At 49.6% G+C, this 22,869-nt stretch overlaps 1 protein-coding gene across 1 annotated transcript in view; it reads left to right on the forward strand.

The window, feature by feature from the left end:
- The window catches only part of prdm16 (PR domain containing 16), a 249,380-nt gene extending 226,972 nt beyond the window's left edge, over positions 1-22,408 (forward strand). The window contains exons 9-18 of the mRNA XM_061258651.1: positions 1-1,069; positions 1,151-1,234; positions 1,756-1,843; positions 4,926-5,095; positions 6,229-6,306; positions 11,577-11,746; positions 12,117-12,288; positions 15,066-15,302; positions 16,489-16,663; positions 17,809-22,408. The exon at positions 1-1,069 is cut by the window's left edge and continues 279 nt beyond it. Of these exons, the coding sequence (XP_061114635.1) occupies positions 1-1,069; positions 1,151-1,234; positions 1,756-1,843; positions 4,926-5,095; positions 6,229-6,306; positions 11,577-11,746; positions 12,117-12,288; positions 15,066-15,302; positions 16,489-16,663; positions 17,809-17,943 (2,378 nt within the window). The 3' untranslated portion in view covers positions 17,944-22,408. The remainder of the gene's footprint in view (positions 1,070-1,150; positions 1,235-1,755; positions 1,844-4,925; positions 5,096-6,228; positions 6,307-11,576; positions 11,747-12,116; positions 12,289-15,065; positions 15,303-16,488; positions 16,664-17,808) is intronic.
- Positions 22,409-22,869: the final 461 nt, after the last annotated feature.

Here is a 22,869-nt window from a genome sequence, read left to right on the forward strand (position 1 = left end):
TCCCCTCGCGGCCCCACGCCGGGCTGCCCTTCCCCCCGACCGCGCCCGCCTTCCCCACCCTCTCCCACGGCTTCCCGGGCATCTTCCCCCACTCGCTGTACCCCCGGCCGCCGCTCCTGCCCCCGAGCCCCCTCCTCAAGAGCCCCCTCAACAGCAGCCAGGACGGGAAGCTGCCCCGCGGGGCCGGGGAGCCCGGCGGCCTGTCCATGGCGTCCTCGCTCCACAACAACAGCAACAACAACGGCGGCGTCGGCCACGGCCACCCGCTGGACGACAAGGCCGACGGCAAGCTGGACGGGCCCTACGGCGACGGGAAGTCCAAGGTGAAGATGAGCGACGTGTCGGACGGCAGCGACCTGGAGGACGTGAACACCACCAGCGGCACGGACCTGGACACCACCACGGGCACGGCGTCGGGCTCCGACCTGGACAGCGACGCCGAGAGCGACCGCGACAAGGGCCGGCGGAAGGCGGCGCCGGAGCCGAAGCAGGACGACGTGAGCAGCAGCTCCGTGTCCATCTCCAGCTCGGGCAACCTGCCCTGCGAGCGGCCCCTGCTCTCCGCCCACCACTCCTTCTTCCCGCCGCCCGACGAGCAGGCCCTGCCGCCCTCCGGCGCCGCCACCGACTCCATCAAGGCCATCGCCTCCATCGCCGAGAAGTACTTCGGGCCCGGGTTCATGGGCCTGCAGGAGAAGAAGATGGGGTCGCTGCCCTACCATTCCATGTTCCCCTTCCAGTTCCTGCCCAACTTCCCGCATTCCCTGTACCCCTTCGCGGACCGGGCGCTGAACCCGGGGATGTTCTTCAAGGCGGAGCCCAAGTCCCCGCGGGAGCCCCTGCAGAAGTTGGGGGTGCCCGGGGCGGAGTCGCCCTTCGACCTCACCGTGAAGCCCAAGGAGGCCAAGCCGCCCGCGCCGCCCAGCAAGCTGGCGCTGGCCTCCAGCACGCCCCTGCTCTCGGGGGAGGAGCAGCCCCTGGACCTCAGCATCGGGAGCCGGAGCCGGGCCAGCCACAACGGGGGCACCCCGGAGAAGAGGAAGAACCACGTCTACGGGGGCGGCAAGGGGCACCACAAGGAGGAGCACCCCAGCCTGCCGCCCCAGCCCCACATCCTGCACCAGCCCCCACTGCCCCAGCACCAGCATCACCTGCCCCAGCCTGCCCCGCCCCAACAACAGCCCTCCCTCCACTACGCCAAGCCCTCCCCCTTCTTCATGGATCCAATCTACAGGTATTTCAGCCCGAGAGCAGCAAAGCCTCCCAGCTCAGTCAGCAGCTCAGCTAGTGTGTGTGAGTGTGTGTGTGTGAGTGTGTGTGAGTGTGTGTGTGTGTGTGTGTGTGTGTGTGTGTGTGTGAGTGTGTGTGTGTGTGAGTGTGTGTGTGTGTGAGTGTGTGTGTGTGTGTGTGTGTGTGTGTGAGTGTGTGTGTGTGTGTGTGTGTGTGAGTGTGTGTGTGTGTGTGTGTGTGTGTGAGTGTGTGTGTGTGTGTGTGTGTGTGTGTGTGAGTGTGTGTGTGTGTGTGTGTGTGTGTGAGTGTGTGTGTGTGTGAGTGTGAGTGTGTGAGTGTCTGTGTGTGTGTGTGTGTGAGTGTGTGTGTGTGTGTGTATCAGTCTATAACTCAAAGGAAGCTTGTTCAGGCTGATTGCAGATGAGCACTGACTCCACTCAATGAACAGATGCCCTCTGGGCAGGGTCCTGTGAGAATGGCACGACCTCTGACCTTACGTACGTAACCCTTTGTCCTGTTGTCCAGCAGGGTGGAGAAGAGGAAGTTGATTGATCCTGTAGGGGCTCTGAAAGAGAAATACCTGCGCCCCTCCCCCCTGCTCTTCCACCCCCAGGTAAAGACGCTCACCTCTAGGAGTCACACAATCCGTGACTGTCGCCGGGTTAGTCTGCGAGGTGAACCCCTGTCCTAGTCGGGCAGCACCGGGCCACAGTTACCTAATGGCTCGGATCAGTATCCGGTATGGTACCTGACCATTTTTCGGGTTTATGAAGCGTCTCACAGCGCACTGACCCTCAGCTGCCCGTGTGGGGGTCACACAGTTTGGCTTTCAGGCCAGCTGGGGAACAATGAAGTTTTAAGCGCCGGCTGCCTCGTTTCATTATGGGCACATGATTCCCACAGTCACACAGAATTTCCGTAGCACATGCCGTTCTTTCCGTTAATATGAAAGAGGTCCATTTTACACGAGCCCCATTCGGCCATTACCCCTTCCCCTTACCCACTCAGGTCACTCCTCATAGAACACACGCAAAAACAGTGCAAGTCAGTTGTTTTAGTGGACCTGTATACTGTATGTATATATTCTTCTCTTCAAGCCTTGTAGGTTCCATACGTTACATGTACCAGAACAAGTTATAATAAGGGAGTTGTCGTGTTCTGGGAAGACCACAGCGAGACACATTTACTGCAGCTTCATAGATCAGCGTCATTGTTTTCCCATGGGCAAATGATTCCCACCATTAACTGGTGATAGCAATAATGATAATGATAATAATAATAAAATGAATAATAATAGCAGCAATAATAATAATGTTCACAATGGGGGCGAGCTGTCCCTCAGGCCTGTGGGTGAGGCTAAACTTAGTGGTGGCATTGTTTCATCCGTACCGCGGCAGTGGAGTGCACAGCTTAGAGCTTCCTCTCGTTCGGGTCCCTGGCTCGGCTAGATAATGGCGTCGGGTCCATCAGGAACATCCTGCGTTTGTGTCCAGCAGAATAGGGCCTCTTGTTTGGAACCGTTTTATCTGACCTGAAAATCTGGACCTCTATCAATAGTGAGTGACCCTCCAACACCACCCCCCTCCACACACACACACACACACACACACCCCTCCGTGACCGGGTGGCACACAGACAGCTGGTATCAAAAGGCTTCTCTGCTGACAGAGTTGAGCATTGAGACGCAGCTGTCTGGGGTCTGGGGGGGGGGGGGGGGGGGGGCAGCACTGATCTGTCCCCCGCCCCCTCCTTTCCTTCACCTCTCCCCATTGTGCCCGCGACCCCCCCCCCCCCCCATCTCAAAGGGTCTCAGGATGAACCTCAGAGTGTTTCCCAGCTGGGCAAGCCTTTGTGCTGGATGCCTCCTCATGCTGGTCCCCCAACTTGCCAAAAAGGAAAATACCCAACAGCAAGCCGGCTAAATATAAGAGGATCAAATAGGTACTCAACAACCGGGACAAATAGACTTTATGCGACTCCTTACCTGGACAACTTCTCTGGAACTAGCCCGATTTAAGAGACTGTGGAGCACACAGAGCTCAAACTGTTTGGACTGGTCTTGACTCTACGATACATCTGTCTCCCCTGTCCAGTAAAGAGGCTCACATTAGGTTTGAAAAGAGCCACTGGGATGGCTCTACAGTACATCTGAAGTCCTAAAATCCTCTGCTTTATCTGTACATCGCCGGCTGTTGTTTTCCTCCCTCTCAAACCCGTGTGTTGTGGAGGGACAGGTTTGAGACAACACGCAAAAAACACACACGCACAGAACTCTCCCGTAGTCTCTCCGAGCCTTCTGAGAACTGAACTGAACCGGGGGGCCATCGCGGTACATAAAGGGGGGGATATTAAGCGGGGCCGCGTTGTGGACTTGGCGGTACCGCGCGGCCCGGTGGATAAATAAATTGCGACGGTGTGTCAGTCTCCGCGCCGCTGCGTATTCCTGAACCCGGAAGGACGTGAGATGTTTTTGGCCGCGGGCTTTGTTCTGGGCCCCGCGGGGCGGGGGGGGGGGCGTATCAGCGCGGGGTATCTCGGCGCGCATTGTGCCGTCTCCGTTCCCGGGGGCTGAATGGCTCGTTCAGCGCGGCCGCGGTGCCGTCTCCCGCTGACGCGGCGGGGACCGGGGTCCCTGGGGGGCCGCTCGAGTGCCTGTAAACGTGCGATAGGTCAGGGAGGTGACTCCAAGCAGCACAATCCAGGGCCCGCCGTCTGATGTACGGCTTCCTCCCGCCTTTCCGGCCGGCCCTGTAATGAGCCGGCGCTGGAGCTCTCAGGGAACGCCGGCCGGCTCCCTCGCCAGGCTCCCCCTCCCCCTCCTCACGGTGAAGTGTTCAGTGCTAAATCAACTCTTAACAGAGTACTGTAACGTCCTTATCTGACTCATGCGTTAGAGTTGGATTAACACTCCAGGTTTTACACAAATCTACCTCTGTGGTGCCCTAATTTAGCATACTACACTCTGCATACTCTGCATAGTCATGAATTGTGTTATATTACCTTTATTTCGTAGCCGATTTTTTCCAAAGCGACGTACAACGGGTGCATACCGAAGGTCTTTAGAACAACTACAGAACCGGTTGGACATGGTAGAGAAAGGAAAAAGTCACAAATTATCGGTTGTCTTTAGCCATGACCATCAACTGTAGTACACATGGTATCGGTAGTACACATGGTCTGTACACTACACTATTTCTACACCCTCACCACACTACTACACACACACACCAGTCCTCAGTTGGATCTGCCAAAACATGTAGGCCCTAACTCCACTGTCCCACTCCGAGCTCAGAGGCCCTAACTCCCCTGTCCCACTCTGAGCTCAGAGGCCCTAACTCCCCTGTCCCACTCCGAGCTCAGAGGCCCTAACTCCCCTGTCCCACTCCGAGCTCAGAGGCCCTAACTCCCCTGTCCCACTCCGAGCTCAGAGGCCCTAACTCCACTGTCCCACTCCGAGCTCAGAGGCCCTAACTCCCCTGTCCCACTCTGAGCTCAGAGGCCCTAACTCCCCTGTCCCACTCCGAGCTCAGAGGCCCTAACTCCCCTGTCCCACTCCGAGCTCAGAGGCCCTAGCTCCCCTGTCCCACTCCGAGCTCAGGGGCCCTAACTCCCCTGTCCCACTCCGAGCTCAGAGGCCCTAACTCCCCTGTCCCACTCTGAGCTGAGCTCTCTCCCCTCCTCTCCTCTCGCCCCAGATGTCCGCCATCGAGAACATGACGGAGAAGCTGGAGAGCTACAGCGCCCTGAAGCTGGACGGGCCCGCCTCGCTGCAGCACTCCGCCCATCACCTCTTCAACTTCCGCTCACCGCCCCCCTCGCTCTCCGACGCCATCCTGCGCAAAGGGAAGGAGCGCTACACCTGCAGGTATGCGCCCCGCCCTCTCCACGGCAACACGAGGCCCTCTCCACGGCAACACGAGGTCCTCTCCACGGCAACACGAGGTCCTCTCCACGGCAACCCGAGGCCCTCTCCATAGCAACACAAGGCCCTATCCATAGCAACACTAGCCCCTCTCCATAGCAACACAAGGCCCTATCCATAGCAACACTAGGCCCTCTCCATAGCAACACAAGTCCCTCTCCATGGCAACCCGAGGCCCTCTCCATAGCAACACAAGGCCCTCTCCATAGCAATACAAGGCCCTATCCATAGCAACACAAGGCCTCCACTGCTGCTGCCATTTCTCCACTTCTCACTGATCTGGGATCAGCCCAGGAGTGTCTTCTCTAAAGGGCACCTGGAGTTTACTTACAATCTACAGAATTTCCATGTGTATTAAAGTCACTAAAGTTGCCATTATAAAAATAATAAATCCTACGTATTTAATCTTTCTCACTCAAGCTGGCCATATGATGATCTATCAGTGTAGCTGCTATAATCACTCCTTCTCCACCAGCACGTATGGTGAAGGTTGAGACACAAAATGGCTGCCACTCAGATGGGTGGATGTTGAGGTGGCTCAGCTCCCTGGAAAGCACGATTTACATTATTTATTGTTAAATATTTAACATGCCTTGTTTTCTTCTAGGTGCCTCAGTTACATTTTTCTTAGTGGTAAAAAACAGTACATACAACTTGATTGTGATATATAACTTTAGGAGGAAGTGTACTGTTCAAAGATATGACTTAATTACAAACTAATCATTATAAAAGGTACAGTACTTACTTGAGTATTCCTGTTGGATTCTGGTGAAAGGTCACATCAAGATGGAGATCTTGAGTCTTGCATTTGTCATAAGGAAAACCTCCTTCCGTGAACCCTAAGAGCTGAAGTTACCCGGGTTATGTTTGTCCTCTTACATTAAGTGCGAGAGCACTGATCATAAAGACCTTCCGTCTTTCCACGAGGACCAGAGGAGCACAGGAAACGTTAAGTGACTGAACGGTCGCTGAAAATGTCAAATTGGGAGCACGTTAAGTGGATTTTCATTTAGCTGATGTCTCTGGTTCGTTTTATATTAAAAGTTGTAATGGGTTTTTCCCCCTCACCTCTGTAGGTACTGTGGGAAAATCTTTCCCAGGTCAGCTAATCTTACCAGGCACTTACGGACACACACAGGGGAGCAGCCCTACAGGTAAGACTCCTTTCCCCTGCTCCTCGAAGAGTTCACACTCCCATCCAACACAAATACGGCACGCCGAAATACCACAGACTGCCTGACACCACCCTGTGATTTATCCTCCCGTGCAACGCTGCTATATTTGTAAGGTAGCAGAAACATATTTCGGTCATTTTTTTCTTGGGGCCTTTCCTCAGTGACACACACACACAAACATATATAAAAAAAGATAAATACGAGGTATTTTTTTTTGTTCTATATACAAAAATTTGATACACGTTTCCGAAACGAACGAAGTTGAGCCGTCCCACGCCTGAGACGGAGGCAGAGACGGAGTAAGAGAAGGAAGATTGATTCGGCCGGCCCAGATGTTTGGGAGGTGGAGAGGCGGTTCTGGACAATGTTGGGCAGTAATAGCGCCCAGGAGAGCTCCGCGCTCTGTTTATAGAGCCAGTTAATTATCATTGATTTGGCTCCCGACCAGCTGCGCTTTCCACCGACGGCAAGGGCCAATTGCCGGGGAAGGCTTTGATTTGCGGGGCTGTGGAACTTCATGTGGGGCATCAGGCTAATGAAGGGCACGACCGGGGAGCCGGGATGGGCAGTGTCAGGGCGCTCTGACAGCCCTGTCGACGTTTAAATCTGCCCCCTCCTCCACCCTCTCCTGTTTCCGGAAGCAATCTGTTACCGTGAAGGCAAGCTCAGTTCCTCAGAACGCAGGAATCTGTCTCCCTGAGAAATGGTGCAGACTGGGAGACAGAGGACGGCTTGGCTTTGATAGCGACCAACCCAAACAAACCGTCCTTAAACAGCGCTACTTGGTCCAACTGCTGTGGGGTGCACATCTGCAGCCGGGGAAAAATGAAGGCACAGCCACGCGACAGAGTGACATTCATACACACTTCAGGCTTTGGCGTGAAACATTGTGGTGTGCAGTGTTGGACTGTCTGTGTTATTTGGACAGTGCAATCAACACACACACACACACACACACACACACACACTAAACACTTTTATCACAGTGCTTTTCACCTCTGTCACCATCTGTATCTTCATTAAAGACATGGTGTTCAATTTAGTCAATGTTTTCCCATCAGCCATGCATCCCTGTGGGCCTGTTCCACAGACACAGATTAAGCTTCGTCCTGGACTAGATTAAGTTTTGTATGGAGAACCTCCATTCAGAATAGAATTTACAATAGGACTAGGCTTAATCTGTGACTGAGAACCGTGTCCTAAATGTCTGAAATATTCGATATTAAACCTATGATCAAGGCTAAGACACCTCTTAGCTACAGTACAGAGCTCACTCAGCGTTGCCTCTGGAGTGAAGTGGAACATTTAAAAGCATATTCACCCTATAAAGCCCTAGTTGTCTGAAATATTAAACATTAAACCTATGATCGAGGCTTAGACACCTCTTAGCTGCAGCGTACAGCTCGCTCAGTGGAACATTTAAAAGCGTATTCGCCCCGAACTGTCATGGTGAAATAACAGCTCCACTGTGACGGGAGGCAGAGCGGAGCGTGTTCAGCTCAGGTTTAACCCCAGAAGAGCTCTGCCTACAGCGACGTGAAGCCGGAGCTGCTCGCTCCCTACACGCTCCCTGCTGCTGCGCTTTCATTCGCACACAGACAACAGAGGACGCATATTACATACTATATACCACACACACAGACAAAAGATGATGCATACTACACACTTAATACTTACAGGAAAGGTTACATTGCATTACATTAATGGCATTTGGCAGACGCTCTTATCCAGAGCGACGTACAGTTGATTAGACTAAGCAGGAGACAATCCTCCCCTGGAGCAAGGCAGGGTTAAGGGCCTTGCTCAAGGGCCCGACGGCTCTGCGGATCTTATTGCGGCTACGCCGGGGATGGAACCACTGAGCTTGCGGTTCCCAGACATGGTAAATGGTAAATGGTTGGCATTTGTATAGCGCCTTTATCCAAAGCGCTGTACAATTAATGCTTCTCATTCACCCATTCATACATACACACACTCACACACCAACGGCGATTGGCTGCCATGCAAGGCGCCGACCAGCTCGTAAGGAGCATTTAGAGGTTAGGTGTCATGCTCAGGGACACTTCGACACAGCCCGGGCGGGGGATCGAACCGGTAACCCTCCGACTGCCAGACGACTGCTCTTACTGCCTGAGCCATGTCGCCCAGACATGTACCTTAACCTCTACGCTACATACGCTACATTTGCACACAGACGAAAGAGGACGCACGCTAGATACTACATAGAGGAAAATGAACAGGCGAGGTTCACTGTCCCCGCAGAGAGAGAGAGAGAGAGAGAGAGAGAGAGAGGGGGCATTTGAGTTTATTGTTATTTACAGAGCGGTCTTCTCGCTGCGCTCCGAGCCGGCGGCGGGCGGGGACCTGGGGAGACCTGGCCTCTGCTCCACGCTCGGCTCACTCTCAACAGCCCGCTGATTAGCTCATTTACAAACCATTTACCCTAACAAATAGCAGACGCCATTATCTCCGCCACTCTCAGGCAAACAAGGCCAACTGCAGCGGGGTTGTACAGTGTCACAGGCCATTTGACTGCTTCTGATGCTATCTGCCATCTCTGTGCAGAAATCAGCCCACTCAAAGACCCCCATTCACATCGCAACGCATCGTGTACGGTCTGTGTAGCGCTTAGAGAAAAAAAAAAAGCTAGGATGATGAAGTAATTTCAAGTCCCTTTGGACCACCAAATGAAAATAAACAAGAAAAGGGGGGGGGGGATTAAAGGCCTTTTTTTAACAAAAATGTCTTCTTGGCGTTTTACCATTCTCCATGAACCGTGATGCGCCAAGTCTGGAAATTAATAAGCGTACAAAAAAAAAAGAAAAGAAAAAAGTGAGCGGTGTGGAACATGAAAAGGGATCTGGATTCCAGCACTTGATGACGAGCAATTTTCCCAAAGCAATTAGCGCTGAACGCCAGCCCTCCAGCATGCAGGGGGGGGGGGGGGGGGGCCCTGCTGTGCGCCCCAGAGTCAGGCGCACCGCTGGCCCAAACAAAGCACCCCTGTCCTGTTCTCTGTTTATTTATCACCGCACAAAATGGATGTCCTCTGGATCACTCGGGGTCTGGTGGACCAGGTCCTGCTGCAGCGATGCAGGGGGAAGGCCTGGCCCTGCTGCTGAGATGCAGGGGGAAGGCCTGGCCCTGCTGCTGAGATGCAGGGGGAAGGCCTGGCCCTGCTGCTGAGATGCAGGGGGAAGGCCTGGCCCTGCTGCAGAGATGCAGGGGGAAGGCCTGGCCCTGCTGCAGAGATGCAGGGGGAAGGCCTGGCCCTGCTGCAGAGATGCAGGGGGAAGGCCTGGCCCTGCTGCAGAGATGCAGGGGGAAGGCCTGGTCCTACTGCAGAGGTGCAGGGGGAAGGCCTGGCCCTGCTGCTGAGATGCAGGGGGAAGGCCTGGCCCTGCTGCTGAGATGCAGGGGGAAGGCCTGGCCCTGCTGCTGAGATGCAGGGGGAAGGCCTGGCCCTGCCGGCTGGCTGAGGAGTGCTGGAGGGGCGCTCCACCGCACCTGGGTCACCCAGGCACCGTACACAACTCACAAAGCACAGAGAGAACGAGATTCTCACTACTCGCAATTCAAGCACTGACGGTTTACAATTCACGGAATGAGAGAGAACGGATGTCCACACCAAAAATATGCAATTTGAAAAATATAACTCCACACCATAACTATAACGACAACGACAGTGACAAATAATATTGTTGGGATCACTTTCAAAGCAGTTTTTCCCCAGCTGCATGAAGACTAGAACGCTGACAGCCAATCAAAATCCATCCGAATTTACAGGGCGTCATGTTAAAAATGGTAGATGACGTAGCCGAGAGACTATTCACAGAAGGCCGTCGTTCATCAGCGTGGATGCTCACATCGTTATGGGTACGGTTATGGTTCCTGGTGTGGACGGACCTTTTGAATTCACAGAGTGAAAGAGAATTTGGAATTCAAAGGCGTTGAAAGAGCAAAGAGCACAAACCCAAGATGCTCAAGTCTCACCCCGACAATGAGGTATTCCATGTGGAGATCCACAGTGTATTCTTGATTATTAATCTGAATCTTCGGCATATGAATATGCGTGCCAGAGCCTCGTTCCACGACCCACGCACATCGTGATAGATTTCTGAGGTCTCTGAAAACCCCTGTACAGCATCCCAGAGCAGCGTTGTGTTTCCTAACCAAAAATAGTTTTTTCTCTCTCTCTCAGGCTAAATGTTATGTTCCATCTCTGTTGCTTGCTTCTCTCCAGATGTTATTCGTGACATATTTTCTTAAATGCCAGTCCAAGTGAATTCTGTGTCTGACCTGTGTATTTGGTTGCGATGGAAACCAGTGTTTCTTTTTTTGTAGAGCTGGCCTGCACTGTCATAGTTTCTCCACATGATGGGGCCAATGTTACCATCAACACATTGCTCATTACTCCAACTGGCAAATAGCCATTGTGAATATTGTATTATTTCTTGTTTGACCAGCAGTAATATTTTTATTTTTCCAGTAGTTTTCCTTTTAGCTCGTATGTCATCATATTAGATTCATCTTCTCTGGCACATTCACTGGTACACACATAGGCGTTCAAGCACATACACACACACATACACACACACAGACACACAGACACACATCAGACACGCACACACAATAATGTTCACTCGCATACACACTATCTTTGTTCAATAGCCCAACAAAAACAAGCATAGTTTCTCTGCAAATGAGCAGAGCTTGGCAGAGCTGGGTCTGGTTTCATCCCTCTGGGACGGGGAATTCTTGTCTGTCAGAACAGCATTGACAAATGTGTCCAAAGAGGAGAACAAGATCAACAGTAATATGCCCACGGTGTTTAGACTGAGGAGTTCTGCTGCTGTGTGATTAGTGTTTATATAGTAGAACAGTGTACTCATTTAGATCTCTCTCTCTCTCTCCCTCTCTCTCCCTCGCTCTCTCCCCACTCGCTCTCCTTCTATCTCTCTCTCTCTCACTCTCTCCCTACTTTCTTTCCCTCTATCTCTCTTTCTCCTTTTCTCTCTCTCTCTCCTCTGCTCTCTCTCTCTATCTCTCTCTCTATCTCTCCCTCCATCTCTCTCTCCCTCTCTCTCCCCCCCTCTCCCCCTCCCCCCTCTCTCTCCCTCTATCTCTCTTCCCCTCTCTCTCTCCCTCACTCTCTCCCCTGCTCTCTCTTTCCCTCCCTCTCCCTCTCTCCCCCTCTCCCTCCCTCCCTCTCTCCCTCTCCCTCTCCCTCTCTCTCTCTCTCTCTCCAGATGTAAATACTGTGACCGGTCCTTTAGTATCTCCTCGAACCTCCAGCGACACGTGCGCAACATCCACAACAAGGAGAAGCCCTTCAAGTGTCACCTGTGCAATCGCTGCTTCGGCCAGCAGACCAACCTGGACCGTCACCTCAAGAAGCATGAGCACGAGAACATCCCAGGTGTGTGTGTGTGTGTGTGGCACATCGCCGGAGGCTCAGAGCACACCGCCCATACCACCCGTACTAGCACTGTAAACTACAGGCTGTTACGCACACAATAGTTCATTATAAGTTGTGAAAAAAGTAGTTAAAAGACTACCGATAAGCACAAGCACCAGAATGGAGTAGAGTAGTGTATGTGCATGTGTGTGTTTGTGTGTGAGTGTGGGTGTGTGTGTGAGTGTGGGTATGGGTGTGCGTGCGAGTGTGCAAGTGTTTGGGTGGGTATGTGGTTTACATGTGTGCATGTGTGTGTGTGTGTGTGTGTGTCTCATTTTTACAGGACCAGTGGTGCTCAGTCCTGCCACAGATCTGTCTGTTGTGCTTTCAGTGAGTCAGCATTCTGGGATCCTTTCAAACCTGGGAACAAACATCTCCTCTCCAAACTCGGAGCCAGACAATCATGCACTTTTAGACGAGAAGGAGGACTCGTACTTCTCAGAAATCCGCAATTTCATTTCCAACAGCGAAATGAACCAGGCGTCCAGCTCCACAGATAAAAGGTATGGGACTCTGTCACTGTGCTACAGTGGGGGCTAACGCCACACACAGACATGCACACTCCCAAACTCACACACACACGCACACATGCATATTCAACACACACGTGTGCAAGGACACACTAATCTCGAAAGGTGAATCTCAGCAAGTATTTTAGTCTTATAGTGAGACTTAAAATCATATTTCTTTAACTTTTTTGCTGAATAAGACAAAAAATAGTGCCAGTAAGGTCAGGTAGTTTTGCTCATTTCAAGATTTGCAAATGGAATGAGAAATTTTCACTTGTCAAGTAAAGAGTAAAGAGTTTAAAAAAGCTAATAAGATCTTAAGACTCCGAGACAAAAACACTTGTTAGGACCAGCAGCAGCAGGGTCGTCCAGTAGGCCCTGGAGTCTAGTGCTGTGCTGCTGGGGACCAGGGCATCATGTTGAACTCCTAACTGTGCTCTCAGAAATATGGTATGAAAAGTGCCTAAAAAGGTACAAATGCTTTTTGCTGGGTGGTACCCTATAGGTACATAAAATGGTACCGCTATTCAGCAAATTATACTTGACGTCGACCTTTTTTGCTTTGAAAACGTACTCATTTGTACCCAAAGAGAACATTACGGTACTTTCAGGGCACATTCGGGAAATATGATCCTTGAAGGACAGAAACGTACCTCACCTGTCTCTGTATTTTTGTGGGAGTGTGTTGGTGGAGGAGAGCAGGGCAGCATGACCGGCACTTCTGCTCACTGTTCGCTAACCCCCTACATGTAGGACTGTGTAACCCCCTCCCCTCCTCAGCGCCCCAGCGTCAAAAACCTCAGGGCAGGCCTGCAGACACGTGTGGATCCCACAAGCCTGAATTCTGCCCTGAGAGAGAGGGAGAGAGAGAGAGAGAGCATTCTGAACGACCCATTTACTCTCCTCCGAGGCCTGTTACAGTCCTAACCATAGCCAGATTTACACCAGTGTGTACGTCTCCGCTTATGAAAACACACAACAAAACTCATTAGTGACAAAAATGTGCCGTTGCCAGTGCTGGTTACAGTCTGCAGAAGGCCCGGTGCAGGCCTGTGGGTGGCTGTAGTTTCTGCCTGTGGAGAGAGGAGGAGAGAGCGGCCATTTTTGGTGAGAGGGAGCACCTAACGGACGTTTGGGCTTTGAGTTTGACGTTGGTCTTTCCTGATCTGGGTGTCTTCTTTCATGGGCCAGTGAGGGGCTGATCTCCTCCCCCCCCCGGGACATGAAAGAGGGGGCCGGGGGATAATTTAGCCCCCGCCATCTGGGATCAATAGCCCGTCCTGTCTGAGACAAGCAGGCTTGGCATTTTAATATCTGTAATTCAAATAAGTGCTCTGTTTTCTGTCTGCCCCAAAACGCTCTCACCCCGACCCGTGACTGCGCCCCACCGCCCCGCTATCTCCCCGTTCCCCCGACGACACCGCGCGGGTGTTTGTAAACACGGGGGGGGGGCGAATCAAACCAAACATCAGGGGGACTCCCCCCTCAGAGCGGAGAGAAAGAGCATCTGTACAGCAGGGGCCAGGCGGACGGGCACTTCCTGTCTGAGCGCGTCTGGCCCTCGCAGACAGAGACGGTGCCGGGGCAGGGGCAGGGGCAGGGGCAGGCTGGCAGCACCGTCCCCTCGGGGAGACTCAGATTGGGGCATTTATCTGCAGGATACACGGACGGAGCCCCCCCGCTAACACAAACACCCCACTGACGTGTTTAGACTAGATGACAAAACCCAGGTCCCTGCGTCAGTCTGCACACACATGGACTTTCTCCCAGGGAGACTCTATTTGATTATGTGATATTTAATCTGGATTGAAAGTGGGGAACAGGCAGGTTTTTGAAGAGCTCCCCCACCCCACCCCACCGCACCCCACCCCACCCAGCCCGGCTCTCCTCCCCCGTCTCGTCCGAGCCCTCTCATACTCGGGGTCCGGTTTGATAAATGTCTGTGTGTGTTCAGTGTGGTAACGTGCTTGACGGGTAAATTCGCTGGAGGAAATGACATCATACACGGTGAGCCCGCAGGGTAGGAAAGCTGGGGGGAAAAAGCAGTCGGAGTGTGTGTGCGAGTGTGTGTGAGAGTGTGTGTCGGCGTGTGTGTGAGAGTGTGTGTTGATAGCCTGTTTGCAGAGCGTCTCTCCCGCCCTCCCCGCACTCAGACCTTCACGTTAGTAATTCTGCTCTCAGGCTCGGGGACAGGCCTGCCTCGCTCCTCAGAAATGAGCTAATTAATCACAGCGCTGTTTTCTCCGAAATGTCTGTCGTTAATAGGCGGCGTGCGTGGCAGGGACAGCTCTGCGTGTTTGGACTGAGGACTGAGCTGTTCATTCAGGCCCGACATCAATGATGCATGGCTCTGGAAAGGGCAGAATAAGCGACACACCAAAGGAATGTTTGTGTGGGGGGAGGGGGCACCGATGGACTCCTCTCAGGAGGGGCAGGAGGGGTTCTGCTCTGACACAGCGCTGTGTTTGTGGGGTTTTGTCAGGATGTGGCTCTGTTCTGACCCAGCACTGTGTTTGTGGGGTTTTGTCAGGATGGGGCTCTGTTCTGACCCAGCACTGTGTTTGTGGGGTTTTGTCAGGATGGGGCTCTGTTGTGACCCAGCACTGTGTTTGTGGGGTTTTGTCAGGATGGGGCTCTGTTCTGACCCAGCACTGTGTTTTTGGGGTTTTGTCAGGATGGGGCTCTGCTCTGACCCAGCACTGTGTTTTTGCGGTTTTGTCAGGATGGGGCTCTGTTCTGACCCAGCACTGTGTTTTTTGGGCTTTTCTCAGGCCGGACCTCCAGGAAGAGGAGCGGGCGCCGAGCCAGGCCTTCCCCAGCTCCAAGCTGAGCGGCCGGGGGGTGGAGGAGGAGGAGGAGGAGGCAGAGGGAGACGATGAAGACGAGGACGGCAGTCTGACGGAGAAGTCGCAGGATGAAGCGGCGTCTCCAGCCGCCCTACCCCAGGGAGCCTTCGAGGACGAGGAGGAGCCGGCCTCTCTCTCCATGAGCTACGAGCACACCAGGAGGTGAGCCGCGGGCCTGCTCCACGCGTGTGCTGCTGTTCCATGCGTGTGCTGCTGTTCCATGCGTGTGCTGCTGTTCCATGCGTGTGCTGCTGTTCCATGCGTGTGCTACTGTTCCATGCATGTGCTACTGTTCCATGCATGTGCTATTGTTCCATGCATGTGCTGCTCTTCCATGCGTGTGCTGCTCTTCCATGCCTGTGCTGCTGCTCCATGCGTGTGCTACTGCTCCATGCATGTGCTACTGTTCCATGCGTGTGGTACTGTTCCATGCACGTGCTACTGTTCCATACGTGTGGTACTGTTCCATGCACGTGCTACTGTTCCATACGTGTGGTACTGTTCCATGTGTGCGCTCCTACGTACCATGTCATACATTCATTCACCACCAGGGTGCGCCAAAACCCCTCTTCTACACACCTTCTCTCCTCTTGGTTGATTATGCTCTGACTAACACTACTAATAAACGCACTGGTCTGCGCAGTGTGTGAATGCTGCTGTCGGTAGGGCAGCAAAGCTGACTGACTGGGTCTCAGAACAGGTGCCTGAGCATGTGCTGGTTGATGGTGATGTTTTTCGTTGCGTCTCCATGGCTGCTGTCTTGAGGCTAAGGAGCGTGTGTGGCAGGGAGAGGGCAGATCAGGGCCACCGTGTCAGTGTCACTCACCCGTTCATTTCCTCAGTTCCATCTCATCTGCTGCTCTGTCCGAGTCCACGCGATGTGTCTCCTTTTCATTTTACACTCCATTTCCCGCAAGACATTATCCTCGTCCCCTGAGCAAAAGTGTCTTTTGGGTTGGTCTTTTATGTTAGTTGCCATGGTGAAATGTGGGTTTTCTCGATGGGAGTTCGGCCAGAAATTCCTCAAGAATCGCTTTTCAGACTCCCCCTGAGGAGCAAAGTCCTGTATGTGGTTGCAGGAACAGGAACAAAGCTCCGTGTTGTTTTAAGCTAGCCCAACTTCTGCTCACGGGAAGCCTGGCTTGTGCATGCAGTACCCGCTCTGGCCACCGGGTGGCATGTGTCCGGCCCCCTGCTCCTTGCTCCTGCTCATTCCACATCGATGCCCCTACACCCTGCCCATGCATGCACAGTGGACCATCAGTGGGCGCTGTAGGCAGGGACTGGGGGAGCTCCGCTAATCCACGGCCGCTCCTCTCCCCCCCCCCCCCCCCCGGTTCTGGTGCAGGTGTATTGAGGAGGAGGACGCAGGGCTGTTAGACCTGGACCCGCTCCCCAGCTTTACCAAGGGCCTGGACCTCCATAAGGCCACAGAGGAGCCCTTTGACGTTAAAGACATATTTAACACGTCCTTAGAGTCGGAAGCCCTGAAAGAGACGCTGTACAGGCAGGCTAAGACACAGGTACGTCGCCCAACACGGACTCACGCAAGGAACCGTCCGGACAGCAGTGACAGAACACTTTGTATTTCACGTTTTAGTGAAATAAACTACGGTTATGAGAATGGTTTCCATAGTGGCTGCTCAATAGCTTTCTCAGCTGTGCTCGATAGCTGCTCGGACAGTGCTGGGGACGCAGCCCGTTTCTCAAACACTCTGGAGTTGTGTGGCTCTCCTCTTCAGTTGCACACGAGACCCAGTTCCTACTTATGGATGAAAAAGTCTACAATAATCTTGTGTTTTGTCCCCTTCCTTTACTAACTTATTAACTTTCTTCTTGCTCTCAAAATCTTCCACTTTCTCTGAATTGGGTGGTTGGGTGGTTTCTCTGACTTCTTGAGTTTTACTTATTCCTAAGTAATTGTTTCTTACTACTACTAAAAGTCATTGATGGGAAATGTTGATGTGTAGACTTTACTACAGTGGAAAGACTAGAGGCCTCACCACACAAATATCATAAGAATATAAAGTCTCAGTTCAGTTACTTTTATTCTTAATTCAGAACTGTGCAAAAGTCTTAGGCACCAGTATAACATTCTGTACAGATAAGATTCTTTCAAAAATAATTAAATGAAAGGTCCTAAATAAACATACTATACATTTTACATTACATTTAGTAATTTGGCAGAATAGTTCAACCCTTCGGCATTAAAACTGCATCACTTCTCTGAGATAGCCAACGCTGTCCTGGAGTTCTATAAGACAATCAGAGGGGAGGTTGTTCCAAGCATGTTGGACAACTTGCCACAGTTCTTCTTGGTTGGCTCCTTGCTTCTGATCTCAGACAGCCTTGATCAAGTTTTTATGTAACAAGTAGTCAATTGCTCACAGTAATATGTTACTTTTTAAAATCAAATACAAAAATGTCTCTGTAAAATGAAATCTTTTGGAAAATGAATATTTGGAAATCTCAAATGTGGTCTTTTATACTAACACACACAAAAAAATGAACATGTATTTAATAAAGTCTAGGGTGCCTAAGACAGTACTGTATTTCTGTAAAAGTCTTTAGACTTGTCCTCATTGTTGAGTTTGACGGCGAGATGGTAACAGTGCTGCACGGCTCCTTCAGCCTGTTAAATGTGCTCTCTCGGTTGTGTCTCCTCCAGGCTTATGCAATGATGCTGTCTCTGTCTGAAAACAATCCTTTGCACGCATCCTCCCAGAATTCCCTGGATGCTTGGCTGAACATGGGAGGGGCCACCTCGGAGGGGAGCAGCTTTCACCCACTCAATCACATCTAGGAGAGCGAGAGAGAGAGAGAGCGAGGAAGGTGGAGGGAGGGAGAGAAAGAGAGACAGACGGACCACAGAATGGACAAAGTGACGCCAAGGGGAGAAGGCAAAGGACCCGCGTCTCCTGCCCTGTGTGTCTGTGGCCAGAGAGAGGCAAAAGAGCGCTCAGCCCTGCTCATCCGCCAATCAGCCACCACCCTGATCTCAGATCAGCCAATCAGCCTCAGCCAGGTCAGGATCGAACAGGAAGGACACACACACAGAAAAACCCCACGTAGTCGCCACAGCAACTGCATCCAGAAGGCCTGCACCAGTCAAGAGGAGGGCCCACGCAATCAACCAATGAAAGCCGGAGCTTCAACACAGCGGCAAGGAATGAGAAAAAAAAGATGTTAAACACAGGGTTTGAAAGTAAGTCAGTTGTCAATGACAAAAAAGCTGTAGTGACATCATGGTTGTGAAAACTTGAGTTCAAGTTCAAATGAAGACTGCAGAGAGCAACAGTACCATATACCTTCAAAACAATATTCCTAAATTCACATGAATGTAAAGCTCATTTCTTTCTGGGGCCTCCTGGCAGACACCAGCAAAGAGAAGGCAACTGCACTGCAGGCCCACTGTATGGTTCTACTGCACTGCAGTTCCACTGTAATATGGTTCCTCTGCACTGCAGCGTCACTGTAATATGGTTCTACTGCACTGCAGTTCCACTGTAATATGGTTCTTCTGCACTGCAGTTCCACTGTAATATGGTTCCACTGTACAGCAGTTCCACTGTAATATGGTTCCACTGCACTGCAGTCCCACTGTAATATGGTTCCACTGCACTGCAGTCCCACTGTAATATGGATCCACTGTGCTGCAGTTCCACTGTAATATGGTTCTACTGCACTGCAGTTCCAATGTAATATGGATCCACTGTGCTGCAGTTCCACTGTAATATGGTTCTGCTGCACTGCAGTTCCACTGTAATATGGTTCTACTGCACTGCAGTTCCACTGTAATATGGTTCTACTGCACTGCAGTTCTACTGTAATATGGTTCTACTGCACTGCCGTTCCACTGCAATATGGATCCACTGTACATTCCCCTCACAGTCTTAGCGAAGCTGCTTCTGCAATGCCTCTTTAGTCAGGCCCATTCCTGCTTTAGTCAGACCCATTCCTGCTCTGCCTAGCTTTCAGCGATGATCACAAATCCATGGACATTAGCCCACCTCTGGCTTCAACATGAGAGTACTGAGGGTTCTGGAGAGGCTCACTAACAATGATGCAACTGAACAAACTTTCCAAATACACACAGTGTGATTCTCGAAATACCACGGTCTAGGAATTTTTAATTTGTTTGAAAAATATATCCATTTAGAATTTAAATTATTACCCATTGGGGCCAATAGTAAAAACAAAAAATAAATAATACTCAAAAAAAGATCTTTCTTCCTCATTAAATTCAAATTCATTTTTTAACTCGACATTTTTGTATGTTATTTGTTCTATAAAACAGTATTGTTTCTTTTTTAGGCACTACAGTGCTAAAATGCTAATATAATTATTTAGTGAAGGACCAAAATTGTATGATATTGTTGTATGTTGTACAAAATAACCAGGACGTTCGTAGCAGGAGTGATGTGTGCCAAATAACCCGTAGAAAATGTTTTGTTTTCTGACAATCATTTCTTTTTGAAGGGTTTTTTATTTGCTGTTGTAGTTTGTTGTTATTGCTTTCTTGTAGGTTTGTTTGATTTGATGGGTTTTGTGTATCTTATTTATTTTGGTTGTTTTGTCATTATTGAAGAAAAGTGACAAATGAAAAAAGAAAAGAACTCCCTTTTATCCCACTTGAGTTTTCTGAAGGAGAACCGTGTAAAAGGAAGCTGTACCTGAGATTGTGAATCTCGGGTATCGATGCTGTTGCTTAGAGACCAGTGTGCCAAATTCTAAAGAAACCGTGAGACCATCCCTTTTATTTATGATGAGAAGTTAGTCGTAGTTCAGCTCTTGCTTTGCAATTAGTGTTCTTTGTGAGGTTTGGTTTGTCTCGCCGCAGTCCGACAATTTCATGCTGTATGCAGAGTGTTTTGTGTGGAAAAAAAGGTTTAGGTTTTAATGTAACCGTTCTTGGAAACATTCACTTAGAAATTGGTGTATGGCCACTTAAAACGTCAGGTGACCTAAACGTCTGGGCATTGCATTTTATTAGTGATCTACAGTATGTAAAATAAGAACATGTTTTTTACTCCCTGAGTAGCACGTTTTTTTTACCCCTGGAGCTGCTGTACTCTGATCTGTGGCTGCACCAGGTCCACGGCTTGTCTTTTTATTCTGGAATGAACAATTAATTCAACAAACATTCAGCCTGTGGGACTCCGTGGAGAGGGAGAGGGGTTTATCTGTCAGATTCAGCCCTCTGTGACGCCGTTAAGAGGGACCGGGGGTTTTATTTGTCCGATTCAGCCTGTGTTCCACACAGGTCAGTTATAGTGCACATCCTCTGTAATGTGCAGGTCACTGCACACTGATCACTGTATATGACTGTTCACTCCTGACGATGAGCAACGTCACGCCCACCGCAGAAAAGGCACATAATTATGTACACGTGTGTGGCATTCAGTGAGAGCTGTGCTGACCCTGATTGGCCATCTCAGGAAGGGGGCGGGCTTTGGTTTTATCCCGGTCCTGGGATTCCACGGGTCCTTCCATCTGTCAGTTATGAGTAGGGGGCCGGAGCCTCTGCACAGCACTTATACAGAACTGTGAAGCCAGTGAATTAATCCTACTGAAGGAAAATAGGAAACTGTTTGCAACAAACATGTCTGTGTGGACAGGTAAATGATTTTAGGTGTTATATCAGCATCCCTGGTCTATCACAATCTCTCGGAAAAAAAAAACAGCATCACTTGAAAAGAGTTGGAGAAATGGCAGAGGTTCTAACTGCCTTTGTGTCCCGTCCTCCCCCGAAGCTTTCGTTTAAAGTCATTCCATACGCCCATTTCAGTCAGTGCAGAACTTACCATAGCACTTAACCCGTGAGCATTTGTGTCACACTCAGCCGCTGGAGGAATAAAGTGGATGCTGGTCGCATTAAGAGATTTCAGGATGAGGCTGACTTGGTTCATCAAGCACTTTATCTCTTGGAGAACGCCTGCAGATGCTGTTAAAGGTGGAGGCAATCAGAAGGCAGAGTCCTGACTGTAACGTACCCAGCAAAGCAAAAATCTCTTTGTACATTTTTTCTGTACGAACATGAAAATGTGAGCCTCCTGATCGTGTCTTAGAAAGTTGTAGAAGTATCTCTCTGGAGAGAAACACGCTGCAAACATTCAAACGGGAAATCCTGTCAGGCTGGGTAACATAACATGTTCAGAACTCTCTCTCTCTCAAAACTCTCTGAATGATCTACAATCCATGATTTAATGTGTTGGGTAGCAAAATGGGTGATTTATCTACCAGCAAAGACTTTTGTAAAACTGAAGCACTGTAGTACATAAATGTGCCAGCAGGTGGCAGGGTTATATCAGTTTTGTCCGGCAACCAACAGAGAAAGTAGTAGCAGTCTTCACAAGATTTGAAATAGGTATGTGTATATATATATATATATATATATATATATATATATATATATACACACACACACATTAATTTGCAGTATTTTATTAAATGCCGAAGCATACTTGGATGAATAAATGTGTGGGGGAAATGGTATCTTGGGTAACTTCATGTCACATACTACTGTAGTAAGTGTGCGCTGTAGGTTATAGAATAAATGATTCAAATAAGGATCACATTGCCAGCTATTGTAAGGAACTAATGAAGGGTCACTGGCTTAATAACTTGACATGGTCACTGTTCTTTCCCCACTGTTACAGTACAAACTAAGGTAAAATGGTTTCCTTTAAACTGTATAGTATTCCGAAAGCAAAGTTGCATTTGTCTGAAAAATTCATTAAAAAAATATATGGGTTTAAAATGGATGGTGCTTGTTTCATTTTGGATTGGAATTGTATATCTCCTCTGTTATGTTTATTAAAAATAATGTGCATGACCTGTGTTTAGCAGTCATAATGGTGTCCATTTGTGAAATGTGTATCTTAAATTTTAAAGAGTAAAAAAAAAAAAAATCCGTAGATGCACTTATTGTACATGTGGTTAGGTTAGTAGATTTGAGACTTAAAGTCCTTTACTGCCTTAAAAAAACACGATGGGCAGATGTCTATTAAATAAATACCATATGCTTGTGGGAGACAAATAATGAAAATCTGAGAAGATTGTAGAATAATATTGAAAACTGAAATTGCGGTTCTTTTTGATGCTTGTGATTATTGAAGATGTACTTTAGAGAAATTCCATTGAAAAAAGATCTCTGATTCTGATGTTAATTCTGTAGAATAGGAATGTATACCAAATGTAATCTTTCCAATGCTATGAAGAATTTATACATGAAATTGATATGCAATAAAACCTGTGTGCTTTTTAAATGTAGTCAGCTTTTTATTATTATTATTATTATTATTATTATTATTATTATTATTTCCATTTTTTCTTGTTTTGTTGCATGGCTGTGTATTTAATGGATGCTAAGGGACAAAAAAGGCCTTTACATGGCAGGGGCTGCAGAATATGACACTTCTTAAACTAACACTAAAAAAGTGTTTTACTTACACATCAGAGAGACAGGGAAAGCACTCATTATGTATAATTCTATTACAGTCAGCCCTGAATTGGGAATGCCAGTGTTATTGACCTTAATGTCATAAATGTATATCTTTATTATTGGTAATTATTCAACACTAGGCTCAGACTGCTATAAAGGTAATTTCATTTTAGATTTTGTATATTCAACAGACATTAAATTATAAGGCTTTTGAAGGAATACTAAGGGACTGTGATAAAAGTGCATGTGTCATTTCTGTTGCTAAAAAAATCAGCCTTTTTCACT

Source organism: Conger conger, chromosome 10, assembly GCF_963514075.1.
Source record: "Conger conger chromosome 10, fConCon1.1, whole genome shotgun sequence".
Lineage (NCBI taxonomy): Eukaryota > Metazoa > Chordata > Actinopteri > Anguilliformes > Congridae > Conger > Conger conger.